This window comes from Mirounga angustirostris, unplaced genomic scaffold, assembly GCF_029215605.1.
Source record: "Mirounga angustirostris isolate CCGP_5_RB_7025 unplaced genomic scaffold, mMirAng1.0.hap1 SCAF_1, whole genome shotgun sequence".
Lineage (NCBI taxonomy): Eukaryota > Metazoa > Chordata > Mammalia > Carnivora > Phocidae > Mirounga > Mirounga angustirostris.
In genome coordinates, this window is record NW_026991709.1 from 47,252,185 (window position 1) to 47,267,911 (window position 15,727).

The 15,727-nt window shown below is 38.9% G+C and overlaps 1 protein-coding gene across 1 annotated transcript in view; it reads right to left on the minus strand.

Annotated features, from left to right (window-relative positions):
* Positions 1-15,718, minus strand: part of TOMM70 (translocase of outer mitochondrial membrane 70) — a 38,193-nt gene extending 22,475 nt beyond the window's left edge. The window contains exons 1-2 of the mRNA XM_045902755.3: positions 15,175-15,718; positions 471-644 (exon numbers count right to left, since the gene is read on the minus strand). Coding sequence (XP_045758711.1) covers positions 471-644; positions 15,175-15,501 — 501 coding nt within the window. The 5' untranslated portion in view covers positions 15,502-15,718. The remainder of the gene's footprint in view (positions 1-470; positions 645-15,174) is intronic.
* Between the last annotated feature and the right edge of the window lie 9 nt (positions 15,719-15,727).

Below are 15,727 nucleotides of genomic sequence, written 5' to 3' on the forward strand. Positions count from 1 at the left end.
AATGTTCATCAATAGGAAGCTGTTCTCAGTATCCATCTATACAACAGCTACTACTATATATAGCATTTCAGAAAGAATGACAAATTTGCATGTGTGAATAAAAACTGCACAAGATACAGTGGCAACTGAAAGAATATGTTACAACAATATGTGGTCTCCCCACCACCCCACATATGGAGACAAAAGGTTGAATAGCCTCAAACTGTTGAGAAGGATGGGTTCACCAGAAACTGTGGCTTCCTGTATTATCTAATTTTATAAAATCTAATATATAGTTATATTTGTAACCAGCAAAACTAAAATCTGTTCTTAAGAAAGTTATGTAATTAAAGGATGTGAAAACAAAAAGTCTGTAATTTCAAAATAATTGAAATTGTTCAGAAAATTAATTAGATTTGGGTGGTATTAGCTGAAACACTATGCAAATAAAGAAAACAAAAAGAAGAAAAAAAAACACCTAAGATACATACCAACTGTTCAAAGGCAGCAGCTCTGTTTTGATAAAATGTGGAAAGGTCAGCGTTCTTCTCTATAGGGCACAAACTGATCGCCTCAGTATAGCACTGAATAGCTTGTTCATATTTTCCTGCTTTAAAGTATTTGTTGCCTTTGTTCTTGGCTGCTTGGGCTCTATCAAGAGAGTTCTAAAATGAGAGGAAATAACACTTACCAATACTCAGGAAATAACACCAATACTCAGGAATAGATTCAGTGATTAAACAGTGATAAACTGACAGAAGAAAAATGGGGAGGTAGAGTGGCTGTTTATAATGTAGGTCGCTTCATAGAAGTATCTTCATGGGATAAAGTCTCAGTAGTAGGATTGCTAAGCCAAAGGTTTATGTATTTTTTTTCATATTACAAGTTTTTATTTCAGTTAACATACAGTGCAACTGGTTTTTCGAGAATTCAGTGATTCAACATTTACATACAATACCCAGTGCTCATCACAAGTGCCCTCCTTAATACCCATCACCCGTTTAGCCTATCATCCCCTCAACATCCCTCCATCAACCCTCAGTTTGTTCTCTATCGTTAAGAGTCTCTTATGGCTTGTTTCCCTCTCTCCTTTTTTTTCTTTTTCCCCTTTCCATTTGTTCATCTGTGTTCTTTCTTAAATTCCACAATTTATGTATTTTTTTATTTCAAAAAAATTGCTATAGTACTTTAAATGTAAAGATCCACTTTCCTGCCATTCCTGCCAGCAAGAGTTGTGATAGCTCATTTTTGCCAGTCTAATGGGTTCTCAATCAGGGGTGATTTTACTGGTTAGGACACATTTCACAATTTCTGATCATCCAACCGTAGGAGGCAGGGGTGAGTAGCTGCTATCGTTAACCTGGTGGGTAGACACCAGGGATGCTGCTAAACATTCTGCAATGCACAGGACAGCCCCCCAACACAAAGAATTATCAGATCCAAAATGTCAGTAGTGTCCAAGTTCATTGAAAAACCATGATCTAAAGTAATATTCCAGTATTATTTTGATTTGCATTTTCCTCATTATTAATGAATCTGAAAATCTTTTCATGTTTATTGACCATACAGCTTTCTTATTCTGAAAATGATTTATTCATGTGTGTTGCTGTTTTTCTTTTTAAATTTTTTTTATTAACATATAATGTATTATTTGTTTCAGGGGTACAGGTCTGTGATTCATCAGTCTTACACAATTCACAGTGCTCACCATAGTACCTACCCTCCCCAATGTCCATCACCCAGCCATCCCATCCCTCCCACCCCCCACCGCTCTAGCAACCCTCAATTTGTTTCCTGAGATTGAGTCTCTTATGTTTTGTCTCCCCCTCTGGTTTTGTCTTGTTTCATTTTTCCCTCCCTCCCCCTATGGTCCTCTGTCTTGTTTCTGAAATTCCTCATATCAGTGAGATCCTAGGATACTTGTCTTTCTCTGATTGACTTATTTCGCTTAGTGTAATACCCTCTAGGTCCATCCACTTTGTTGCAAATAGCAAGATTTCATTTTTTGATGGCTGCATAATATTCCACTGTATATATATACCACATCTTCTTTATCCATTCATCTGTTGATGGACATCTAGGCTCTTTCCACAGTTTGGCTATTGTGGACACTGCTGCTATAAACATTGGGGTGCATGTGCCCCTTCGGATCACTATATTTGTATCTTCGGGGTAAATACCCAGCAATTGTGTTGCTATTTTTCTTTTAGGCTGTTTGTCAACAGTGTAGAACAGATACTAGAAACACTTTGCTAGTGTTTTAATTGTAATTATTATTCCAAATCTGTTGTTTGTTCATCAGTACATTTTTTGTACTCCCATCTTTGTCTCAGAATCTTCCTGGGGGACTCAATGCACATCCTTCATGTGTACAATATGGAAGAGTTGGTGGTTACCACCGAGGACAGCTGTGAATACCTCAGTCAACATTTGGAAAGCATTCTGGAGACAATTCCAGTTATCCAGGTTCTAGCTACTAAGTCCAAGAGCTTTGTGGCACGTCTTTACCCAAAACTTTGTCAGCATCATCCAGCTTTAACAAACATGTGATTATGAAAGAATCTATAGGTCTTCAACAGGTAAGCACTGACAAAGCAAAAGCAAAAGCAGCTGCCCTTATAAATAACTTAATAGGAACTGTGAAAGCCAAGTTACTTAGGGCCTAGGGCATCTCATTCACAAACAGAAAATGAAATAGCAACCTTTTTTTCTATCTGCTCTTTTATCCCTTACTCTGGCTTCATTTTCTTTGCTGCTTTTCCCCCCTATCTACCTTTTGTTCCCCTTCTCCTTTAGTCTGAGTACAACTATAGTTATTTTTTTTTTAAAGATTTTATTAATTTGACAGAGGGAGACACAGCGAGAGAGGGAACACGAGCAGGGGGAGTGGGAGAGGGAGAAGGAGGCTTCCCGCGGAGCAGGGAGCTCGATGCGGGGCTCGATCCCAGGACCCCGGGATCATGACCTAAGCCGAAGGCAGACGCTTAACGACTGAGCCACCCAGGCGCCCCTATAGTTATTTTTTAAAAGTATAGTGTGCAGGGGCACCTGGGTGGCTCAGTTGGTTAAGCGACTGCCTTCGGCTCAGGTCATGATCCTGGAGTCCCTGGATAGAGTCCCGCATCGGGCTCCCTGCTCGGCAGGGAGTCTGCTTCTCCCTCTGACCCTCCTCCCTCTCATGCTCTCTGTCTCTCATTCTCTGTCTCAAATAAATAAATAAAAAATTTAAAAAAAATTAAAAAAAAAGTATAGTGTGCAAAGATTTGTTGGAAACTGCATTTATCTAAGTTCAGATATATTAATGCATTTTTTTAAAGTAGGCTCCACACCCAATATGGGGGCTTGAATTCATGACCCCTGAGATCAAGAGCCACATGCTCTACAGACTAAGCCAGCCAGGCACCTCCTAAGTTTAGAATATTAAACAGTTTAAGCCAGCTAGTGTCAATAAGGAACGTATTTTAAAACTAGGATGTAGGAGGATGAAAAGAACCAAATAAACCACAAATAAATTAAAAGATGAATATAAATTCTACCATTTGTCCAAAGCCTTAATCATCTTCCGAAAGCTTTGACAGTGAAAATTCTTGGCACAAAACATCCATAGTAGACAACCAGGAATCTCTTATGTGGTTGTGGACTATAGGAGGGCAACTATCAAGTTGACTGCTGGAGAACTGCATTTGAAGCAACCTCAAGAGTCCTCCCACTCCACTGAGAGAAGCAGAAGGCACACTGGAGTAGGGCTCTGTCATCCAGAAGGAGTAAAGATCGACTAAACCCAAGAGACAAGTGACAGGCATACCTGGTCTGTCTTTCAAGAGACCACACTGCCGAGTACTGCTAACATGAGAGAAAGGCACCCAACTCAAATAGAAACTAGTATTTGAGAAAAGCAGTATAAACCAAGCGAACAGAAACTTTAACATCAGTGGAATAAGAGGCTATCGCATTTAAAAAAGAGGCTGCTTTTGAGGTGCCTGGGTGGCTCAGTCAGTTAAGTGTCTGACTCTTGTTTTTGGCTCAGGTCATGATCTCAGGGTAGTGAGATCAAGCCCCAAGTTGGGCTCTGTGCTGGGTGTGGAGCCTGCTTAAGACTCTCTTTCTCCCTCTCCCTCTAAAAATAAAATAAAAAAAGAGTCTGCTTTTACAGAGCACCAATTAGACATCTTGAAAGTTAAAAAGGATTATTACAATCAACTCAATAGATGGCCCGGGACTGCATATCAGAATGGGCATAACTGAGGAGGAAATTAACAAGTAGAAGGTAGAGCCAAGGCTATCTGCCAGAATGCAATGAAAACAGAGGATAGGGAGGTGAAAAGTCTGGAGGAAAAGTTAAATGACATGGAGTATAAATCCAGATGTTCCAACATGTATCTATCTGGAGTTTAGAAAGCGAGGCACAGAAAGGTGTGTTTAAGGAAATATTAGAAAAATTCCTGGAGCTGAAATGACACATTTTCAGACACATCAGAGTGAAATCTCCCAACAAAAATCCTGAAAGGTTTTAGGCTGAAGAAACAGAGGATCCACAAAGGAAAAAGAACCAAACTGGTGTTAGGATGTCACAAACAAGAGGTACTAAAAAAAACCAATGAAGTAACAACTTAAAGTTCTGATGAAAGATTATCTTGAATTTACAATCTTATACCTAGCCAAACTAGCTTTTAAGGTTGAACACAAGAACAGAAATAGAGGTGGTACAACTTCCTTACCACTAAAAATAAACCCGAAAGTGGGGCAAATGATCAATACAAGTAGGAAGGAGGGGATAAAGAAACAAAAAAGCAGCTTACATATAGCAGGATCATTAAACATGTTAATAACAATAATGTTAAAAGGTTAAATCTCCACATTAAAAAACTATGCTGCCTATTAGGCATGACCTAAAACAAAGTGACAGGTCAAAAGAATGTAAAAAAAGTTACAGAAGGCAAATACCAGGAAAAAGAAGGCAGTATCAGACAAATAACCATTAAAAAGCCTCAGATGGAACACAGAAGGACAGTTATACTGATAAAAGGAACAATCTGCCAAGAACACTTGGCACACTTTATGTGCCTAATAAAACTTCAAAATAATGAAACTCAGTTACTTCTGACATTATATATCAAGAAAAACATTCTTCCAATTTCTGGCAAAAAGTTTACAATGTTTCTAAGTCATTTAGAACATGGCTAATACACATCCTTAAACACAAGGGACTGTTTATGTAGAAAACAACGTGGCATATTAAAAGCATGTGAGAAGTATATCTGACTATAGACTTACTGAAGATTTATTTAGTATTTTAAAGAAAATTTGCAGATTACATAAAAAACATTTCTGGATAGAGTGATGACCTTGTTTTTGTTTTTTTAATTTTATTTTATCATGTTATGTTAATCACCATACATTACATCATTAGTTCTTGATGTAGTGTTCCATGATTCATTGTTTGTGTATAACACCCAGTGCTCCATTCAATTGCCCTCTTTAATACCCATCACCAGGCTAACCCATCCCCCCACCCCCCTCCCCTCTAGAACCCTCAGTTTGTTTCAGAGTCCATAGTCTCTCATGGTTCGTCTCCCCCTCCTATTTCCCCCCCCTTCATTTTTCCCTTCTTACTATCTTTTCTTTTTTTTTTTTTTTTAACATATAATGTATTATTTGTTTCAGAGGTACTGACCTTGTTTCATTAGCAGAAACAGCAGTGAACTCTTTCCTGTCTAGAAGTTTAAGGCTAAATAATACCATACAGAATACCAGAAAAAGCATTCATAGCAAGGGCTGACAAGTTAAAAGAACAGAGAAATGAGTACACAAGGCCTCCTTCTACTTAGGATAGACACTTCTTACTTTTATTCAGCAAAATCTAAATCAACTTAAAACCAATCAGGTGAATCTTTCAATTAGCTATTTTCCTCCACTTGGTCAAGTTTTATAATAGCTCCTTTTAAAATTATTAAAAATTCTTTTACTCCTGGGTGCTTAGCTGGTTCAGTTATTACAGCGTGCGACTCCTGATCTTGGGGTTCTGATTTCAAGCCTCACAGTGGGTATAGAGATTACTTAAAAAAAAAATTTTAAAAAAATTCTTTAACTCCTAAGGCCAAAATCAGAGTCTGATTAATTTCCTTTCCTTATTCCCGTAAAAAACAAAACAAAAATAACCAAACAAAAAAACCCCACAACATGCCCCCAAACAATAAAACCCCACAAAACCAAAACCAACCCCCACAATGGTCTGAATGACACTGTGGAAAAGGACCAAATTACACAGGCAAATCACCAAGTCGCAATTTTCCTCCAGTGCTCCTCCACTGCCACTCTAGAAAGCAACCAAACTACATTTTCGGAGAGCACAATCTTGGTTAACATCCCTATCACCCTAAGCTCACTGCCTGCCCCATTACTTTCTGTCCAACTATTTCCCTTCATTAATAAAAATGCAGAGAAAGAATAGCATTACAACAAGGACAGTACGGAAAAACTAATTATTTCAGCCTACTGATAAAATTTAGGACAAAAAGCTGGCTAACATAATGCCAACCTTCTCCTGTGTCAGGAACTAAACCCATTTTCATAAGCTTTGAGGCGAAAACCAGGCAGAAATGAAAATATATGCACTGGACAAAAAAGTTTATATTAGAAAACACACGACTAACAATTCTTTATGAGGGATTTTAAATCCATCCTACAGGAATCCTTTGTACTACTTTTCAGTCACTCCCCACCCACTACCACCAGTCTACATTCTCGAGTTATTATTTAATAATAACTTTCAGAATTAAAGATTGAAGTTAGAAAATAAGCCCAGGGCGCCTGAGTGGCTCAGTTGGTTGGGCGACTGCCTTCAGCTCAGGTCATGATCCTCAAGTCCAGGGATTGAGTCCCACATCGAGTCCGCATTGGGCTCCCTGCTCGGGGGAGAGTCTGCTTCCCCCTCTGACCCTCCCCCATCTCATGCTCTCTCTTACTCTCTCTTTCAAATAAATAAGTAAAAAATCTTAAAAAAAAAAAGAAAGAAAGAAAGAAAATAAGCCCAAAGACAATTTTGAAAGCATATTTTATAAATGAGAAATGAAGATCTGCAGATCTAAAACATAATGGGAACATCTCGAAATGCTAGTATCTTTCATATGGTCTATTTGCATATCTAAAAGCTACTAGGGAGATTTAAAAGACTATAAAGCCATTTATCTTACTGGAAATCACTTTTGGTTTGGATAGTCTTTTTAAGGTTCTGAACATTCCGTAATATTTTACACTAAAATTCTGTGGAAATGCATCTCTCTGCATTTATTACAACAAATTATTTTCTAATTGATCTGAAAATTCTTTTTAACAAGTAAATTGTATCATGTCATTCCCTGCTCAAAACCCTCCAATAACTTTCCACTACTATTACCTACATACAAGACTCTAAACTTTACTTCAGCCATATACTAAATTTCCACACATGGGCATAAATTCAAACTCTGTGAATACTGGTCAGAATACAGATGAATTATGAAAAAGATATTTACATCTGCCTAGTATGTCACATAAAGTATAATTTAAAATGGTCTACTAGAAAACTTAGTTTTTTTCCATCCACACTTTAAGTTTCATCTCTTCATAATAACTGTCCAGGAGAGTTAACTCCATGACTTGATGTGATTCTGCAAATGAATTCAACAAATATTTGGCGCCAAATGTTACAGGGAATCCGAAGTTAATGCATTAAGCAAAAATCAACTGTCAAAATTACTTTTGAAGAATCTTTAACAGAGTACTCCACTGGGGACGCAGGGTAGGTGCTACTACTATCCTCATTTTACATATAAAGCAACTGAAGGCCAGAGAGACTAATTTGCTTAAGGCAGGATTCAAATTCAAGCAATACTTCTGTACTGCATGGATCATCATCCATGTTTTATGAAGAATATCATTAGAATCACACTCAGATTCACATTCTGGAACTAAATCAAAGAAAACAGATTCAGATATCATATCTTGCTCAGTACTGACTCTAGAGCAAAAGGTCTTTGTATGAAAAGACAATCATCAGCACAATGAGATCTTTTTCTTTAAGCCAAGCAATTATAACTGAATTCATTTTAGTTAAAAGCATTTTTTTTAGTAATTCTTTTTTTTTTTTTTTTTTTTAAGATTTTATCCATTTATTTGACAGAGAGAGACACAGCGAGAGAAGGAACACAAGCAGGGGGAGTGGGAGAAGGAGAAGCAGGCTTCTCACTGAGCAGGGAGCCTGATGCGGGCTCAACTGCAGAACCCTGGGATCATAACTTGAGCTGAAGGCAGACGCTTAACCAGCTGAGCCACTCAGGCACCCTAGTTAAAAAGCACATTTGATGTAACTCCACTATACAACGACCAACAGGATAGTCTTTATCCTGAAGGAATACTAGGGGCAGTGTAAAAAACAAACAGACTGGCAGCTTCTCTACAGAATTACTACTGATTTAAAAAACTGAAACGCCAATTCACATCAGGAAAATGTACATTAGGTGATTAGTAAATTGTAAAATAACCAGAAAATTATTAGGCCCAAAGTAGCAACTGCATATATATATATACATACACACACATACACACATCCAAAACTATTTGGGTAAGACACAAGAATTAAAAACAAATAACTCAGGTAATAAATCTAAAAGGAAACAATGAGAAAAGTAAATATATATGTCTCCTTTCTTCAACAAACACTGTGCTAGAACTTGTCAAACAAGAGGCAAAACCTAGGAATCTGCCCCACACCTTTGCAGAGACATATCTACTCTGGAAAACAATTAACATTTAAAGACAAAAGCGACAGATACTGAAATATAATACCAGTAAATTTAGTGGAATACAAAGTTAAAAAAAAAAAATCAAGGTTTGACAGTCTGTGAAGGTTACTTACAGGGATTGCTGTGGAACAAAATGACTGACAAAGGACAGTTGGGAAAATACTCCAAGAAGGAAAAACAACAACAGGGTTATTTAGGGCACACACACACACACACACACGAAATTCAGGAGACCAAAAAAAGTCCTCTGAAAACACACACACACACACACGAAATTCAGGAGACCAAAGTCCTCTGAAAACATACACACACACACACACACACACACACACACACACGAAATTCAGGAGACCAAAAAAAGTCCTCTGAAAACAAGTCCTGCAATGGTAACATTGACTACATTACAGAAAGCTTTCAATGATTTACATTTGGCAATAAGAACGCACTGTAAATTTTTAGCAAGTATTTATAAAATATTATTCTGAGGATCACATATAGTCACTGTGAAAAGAAATGAACTGGAATCTATGTATAAGAAAATAAAATGAGTATTCCCATAATTACACATTTATATCCAGTTAAAATATACGTGAGGCAGTTTGATAGTGTTTCTTCTCAATGGTTTCATTCCCTTAAATTTACCAAATTCCAAAAGCATATTTTAAAATTTGAATTTCAGCTTAAAAGTAGCAATCAACCGTGGAAAACTTACAGCATGAGAAACAATCTTTTAAAATACTTTATCGACCAATTGTTACTTTTATATGAATAAAAGCTAGTATAACAAGAAAACACCTGAGATAATAATAATAAAGTCCTTTCCCGTATTATATTTTAAAAATTTACAACCAACCCCACCAACTCAATCGTAGTACAGAGCACTCTTTACCTAAGTACCCACTTGTACAAACACTGCTTCTGCAGGATTATGGTTGTAGTTCATCCAAAATCAAGTGATTTATAAAAAGAATGCCTAGGAGGCACCTGGGTGGCTCAGTTGTTAAGCATCTGCCTTCGGCTCAGGTCATGATCCCAGGGTCCTGGGATCGAGCCCCACATCAGGCTCCCTGCTCTGCGGGAAGCCTGCTTCTCCCCCTCCCACTCCCCCTGCTTGTGTTCCCTCTCTCGCTGTCTCTCTCTGTCAAATAATAAATAAAATCTTTAAAAAAAAAAGAAAAAGAAAAAGAATGCCTAAATAAGGTTTAAGACTGTTATACCAACTTCTAGGATTGATTGGTAGAATAAAAATGAAAGCTGGAATTCTGAAAAAAATACTCAACTTGTGGAATTATGTGTATATATACATATATACACACACACATTATATATATGTATATATATGTATATACACACACACACATATATATGTAAATATATATATGTATCTACAAAGAATGAAGCTTCACTGGCACATTTACTCAACCTCTGCTTTGCACCAAACATTGTATTAGGTTCTGAGAATACAACAGTAAGACAGAGCCAGTCCTAGCCTTCACATATTCCAGAGTATAGTAGGAAAGACATGAATAAGTAACTCTAGTACCACGTGGTAAGTGCTATGGAAGGGAAAAGTTCAGGGTGTTATGTAATCACATAGTGGTATGCCCAGGTAAAGGGTTTCAGAAAAGGTTAAAATACCTACATGTTGTGATTTGAAGGATGAGAAGGTAGGAGTATTGGGCAGTGTTCACAGAATAGCCAAAGGCGAAAAACATGAGGAAGTGTCAAGACATAAAGCTGAAGACGTAAGCAGGATCAAGATCATTAAGGGTCTTAAATGATGATGGGTTTGAACTTTATGTTGTAGGAAATGAACTGAACACCACTTAAGAATTTTAAGCCTGGGGCTGTCAGGATTTATTCTAGCAGTGACAAAATGGATTAGAGGAAGACAATGAGAAGAGCAGTTACTTAGTTGAGAAGTAATGGCAGTGGGAATGTAGTAGTAGTCAGACTTAAGAATTTTCTAGATGTTTTCCTGGATTGGATGTGGAAAACACAAAAGGGGCAGAAAGTTAAGATGACAGCCAAGTCTCTGGCTTGGGAAACTAGTTAGATGAGGCACACAGAAAAGGGGTACTCTCAGGAAGAACAGGAGTCTGGATGTGAAATATTTGTGGAGTAATGAAGTAAAAATTCCCCTTAAATTTGGGCCTCTTGAGAGGTCTAGGCTATAGACAAGAAATTAGGGAGCTATCAGTATAGGAGATAAATAAAACTCCCGTAGAGCAAGCAAGCATCTAGTGAAGGTGTGGAAGATAAGAATGCTTATGATAGAACCATGAAGATCATGAAAAGGAAGAGGCAGAGAAAAGAGCCTGGAAAGGAGACCGAGAACAATCAGCAAGGGAGGTATCAAGAAATTTTTAAAAAGCGGGCGCCTGGGTGGCTCAGATGGTTAAGCGTCTGCCTTCGGCTCAGGTCATGATCTCAGGGTCCTGGGATCAAGTCCCGCATCAGGCTCCCTGCTCCTTGGGAGCTTGCTTCTCCCTCTGCCTTTCTCTCTCGCTCTGTCTCTCATGAATAAAAAAAAAAAAAATCTTAAAAAAAAAAAAAAGAAATTTTTAAAAAGCAAAGAAAATCAGAATATAGTATATCAGAAGCCACAGGAAAAGTGATGAAATTAAGAGAAGACAATGTGAAATATTGCCAAGGATCAAGTGAGATAAAGACTGAAAGGTGTTCACTGGACTTAGTTATATAGGAATGTCATTGGTGAACCCGATTTTTAAAAAATGACTAGAAGCTCGTTTAAGGGGAGAGAATTACTTCACTTCAAAAATGACTGAAAACAGCATGTTAATCAGTCTGTGATCCCCTAATTAAAATGTTTAAGTACATTTCTCCCTTCCCATTCTAGAGTGCTTAGATTAGTGGTTTCTAACCATTTCATGTGGGATAACTCCCGTGTAACCTTAAAAAAACTTGAATACCAGAATTAACTGTATATTTTATCATCAGATTAAAAAACAACTGGATAAAAAGCTACTATACTCAACGAAGTTTTAAATAAATGCACATTTCAAAAAATCCCAAGTTTGAAAAAAGAAATGCCTAAGATATCTATCTGTGTAGAATACCATTACTTGGTGTGTATGTGGGTTTGGTAGTCCCTTGCTATAACTCAGGGCCAGAGACTGAGAAGCCCTATGGATAAGGTGCTCTTCAAAGAATCTTTCCAACTTTGGAAACCTGTAATTCTTCAAGTTAAAATGGCACATCATGGTAGGTTTTTCAGTGGGCGAAAAAGAAATATGATTTAATACTTTAAGTACCTCAATCTCAGATGCTATCAACTGCAATCTGATGCCTTTCTTTAGTGAAATCCTAAAATCTCCATTACTTAAAGAGAAATATGAATTTCTGCTTTTGCTTTCAAGTGTTTATGCCAGAAAAAAAGATAAATGGATACAGTCTACACTGCACACGAAAATCACAGGCCAGATAATTTTATTGGTTCATTTTACATAAGGCAACATCGGCCAACAGACAAAAACCACTGACTTTTATTCACTGAACTCTGAAAAAACACTATTTGTCCATTCCTTCATTCCCTTAAAAATTACGGCTATTGCTCAGGTGGGCAAAGAACAGTTAGGGCATCAGGATTCTGCCAGTTTTTCCATCAAATGAAACAAATGATTTTCTTATTTACCAAACCCACTAAAGTTGCCAAATGAAAGGTGCTATTCAAATATAAAGCAATTTCTCCAACCACAGATAATAAATAAATAATAACTGGTGGTCACTTATATATAGATAGTCTAATAATAACTTTAAGGACCAGACTATAAAAAAGACAGAAAAATATTCTTTCAGGGGGCGCCTGGGTGGCTCAGTTGGTTAAGCGTCTGCCTTCGGCTCAGGTCATGATCCCAGGGTCCTGGGATCGAGCCCCACATCGGGCTTCCTGCTCAGCGGGGGGCCTGCTTCTCCCCCTTCCCTCTGCTTCTCCCCCTGCTCATATTCTCTCTCTCTCTCTCTGTATCTCTGTGTCTTGAATGAATAAATAAAAAAACCTTTAAAAAAAATATATTCTTTCAGTATTTATTAGTCACCATCAAACACAAATTTCCTTTAGAAAAATGGCAAAGACACTTTTAACTGTTGCTTTACTGAAGAATAATTTGGTAATTCAAAGCAAGAATATAGGCCCACAAATTCCAGAAGGTGAACAACCCTAAGTGTCTTTTGCTCAGTTTTATTTTGGGTCAAAAACAATAAATCATTTTAAAGCAGTTCAAGTTATACAAGTCAATCATAAAGTCTAATTTTTAACAGCAGCAACTTAAAAAAATTGTTCTGACAAAACTACAGAACACCCCCAAATTTAAAAATCATTACTTTTGACCCAGACAATGCTGAAAAACTAAAAACGGGATTTAAGAAAATCTAAAATCTGAAAGACAGTTTGCTGAATTCTATACCAATGGCATACTAAATTCAAATACCAAATGGTATTTGAGATGGGGCAGTATTTGAAACTGCAAAAACAAACAAACAAAAAAAGTCAAAAAGTTTCATGTATAAAAATTGTTTTTATTTTTAGTGATTATAGAACTAAAAGCTTTTATGTATTTTCATTCATTTATTATTCTTTTTTTTTTTTAAGATTTTATTTATTTATTTGAGAGAGAGAGTGAGAGAGAGAAAGAGCACAAGAGGGGGGAGTGGGAGAGGGAGAAGCAGACTCCCTGCCGAGCAGGGAGCCCGATGCAGGACTCGATCCAGGGACTCCAGGATCATGACCTGAGCCGAAGGCAGTCGCTTAACCAACTGAGCCACCCAGGCGCCCTATTATTCTTCTTTGATTAAAATTAAGCTAAAAAATGAAATAGGAAATGACCAGAGAATTTCAGACATATGAAAATGATATAAGACAAGTGCGAATTCAAAGAATTCTCCGATTACCACTCTCATTAGCAGCACTCAGAGGCAACAATTTTTAGGGCTGGAAAAGATATGAGAGACCTAAAATACTGTAATCCACTTATAGTATGGGGATGACAGTAGACCAGAGAGGTAAAATGACTTTCCCAAAGTAACTTGCTGGAGAGTCCACTACACACATCTCCTAGTTCTCACAGTCCACGGGCTCTTCCAGCATACCATACTGCATCTTTTCTATATTTAAAAAAAAAAAAAAAAAAAAAAGCTATGTTTTTGGGCGCCTGGGTGGCTCAGTTGGTTAAGCGACTGCCTTCGGCTCAGGTCATGATCCTGGAGTCCCGGGATCGAGTCCCACATCGGGCTCCCTGCTCAGCAGGGGGTTTGCTTCTCCCTCTGCCCTCCTCCCTCTCGTGCTCTCTCTCATTCTCTCTAATAAATAAATAAAATCTTAAAAAAAAAAAATTAAAAAAAAAAAAGCTATGTTTTACTCTCCCATTACAAAGACTATCTATCTGGCTCTCTCACAGCCTAGCACAATGCCTGACATATAGTGGGCATTAAATTATGATAGTTCACTCCCACAGCAAAATTTCCTTTAAAGCTAATTTGACTACTTAGTAAAATCATGTCTTTAACCTGAATAATATAATGTGGAAATGACTTGCAAATGTATTTAATGACTGGGAGTTATTTGACCAAAGGTTTCTCTGAACTCTGATTTAGTCGGACTACCACTGTACAATCCAAGAGGCAAATAAAATCTTCCACCCCACCCCATCCAGTATTGTTAAATGCAGCCAGGCTTATTCCCCACAGCTGTCAGATACCAAAAGGATTTAACAGTCGGTTCAACAAAACCATGCAAAGCGGTTCACCAGATACTCTGATACTTGGCCTAACATGAAAGAATCTTTATCACGCATGTCAGGCTTGATCATGTAAATTTTCAGGTAAAATTAAAAAATGAATTTAAGACGCTTCTACCAAAAAAAAAAGTTTAAGAATTTACTCCCACAGATAAAAAAACAAATGCTACTTAACACCATTTCACTCTGCCAACCGTCACTCTATTTACCTATCCCCTACCCTAAGAGACTTCAAAAAACGGGGGTGGCTCGTTATTAAAAGGTTATTACGGATCAAGTTCTAGGCCTTGGAAATCACAAGAATTCCTGTCAACCACAATGTACTAATCGTAAATGCAAGTTGGCTTCCTTCACTAATTAAATACAATCTTCACATTTGCAAATGTCCCCCGTACCCAAAACGCCAGAGATAAATGCTGTGTCACTGAGAAAAAAAAGGCAAGTATTTTTCTGAAACCAAGGGGAAACTATCAAAGAAGGACGCTAACTTGTGCCCTCGGGCTATTCCAATCCCTACAAAGGCAGCCAGAAATGTGCTAAACCCATGTGCTGCCAGGCAGCTTCCGTCTGATGGGAAGCCCCCTGACCCGCACAGCTAGTCAAGGAAAGGCTGCACCCGCTGGGTTCCACCCTCATAGCCCAGGGCTGCTTCTCACCATTTCCAGGTGAGCACCGGGGCCATCGGGATGTCCGCTGCCCGGGGCCGGACTGGCCCTGCCCTCTGGGGTCTTCCGTTCGCTGTTGCGCTTTAAACCGCCGGCGTCGCCTCGGCCCCCAGCCTCCCGGCGCCGCCTCTGCCGGCTCCACAGGTACATGGCACCTGCGCCCAGCAGAAGGGGCGCCCCGACTGCCAGCGCCAGCTGCCATCGCGGTAGGCCCCCAGTGCCGGGGCCCGCAGTCGCGCCGCTGCCGCCCACCCCACTCCCGGAGCTGGGCGCAGCCGCCGCGACCACCGCCGCCTCCACAGGCTTAGAGGCGGCCATGACAAGTGTCCTCCGCCACCGCCTCCCTGCTGGTCGCGGGCGCTTCAGTCACCAGGTAGCGTGCGAAGGAAGACCGGAGGGAGGGAAAGAAGGCAGTGGGCGAGCGAGCACGCTGGGAAGCGAGAGCGGACGACAGAAAAGGGCCAGAGGTCACCGGAAGCCTAAGGCATGCCGGGCCAGACCCGGCCGTCCTTTTCCTCCCTTCTCAACCATGGGGAGGGAGGGG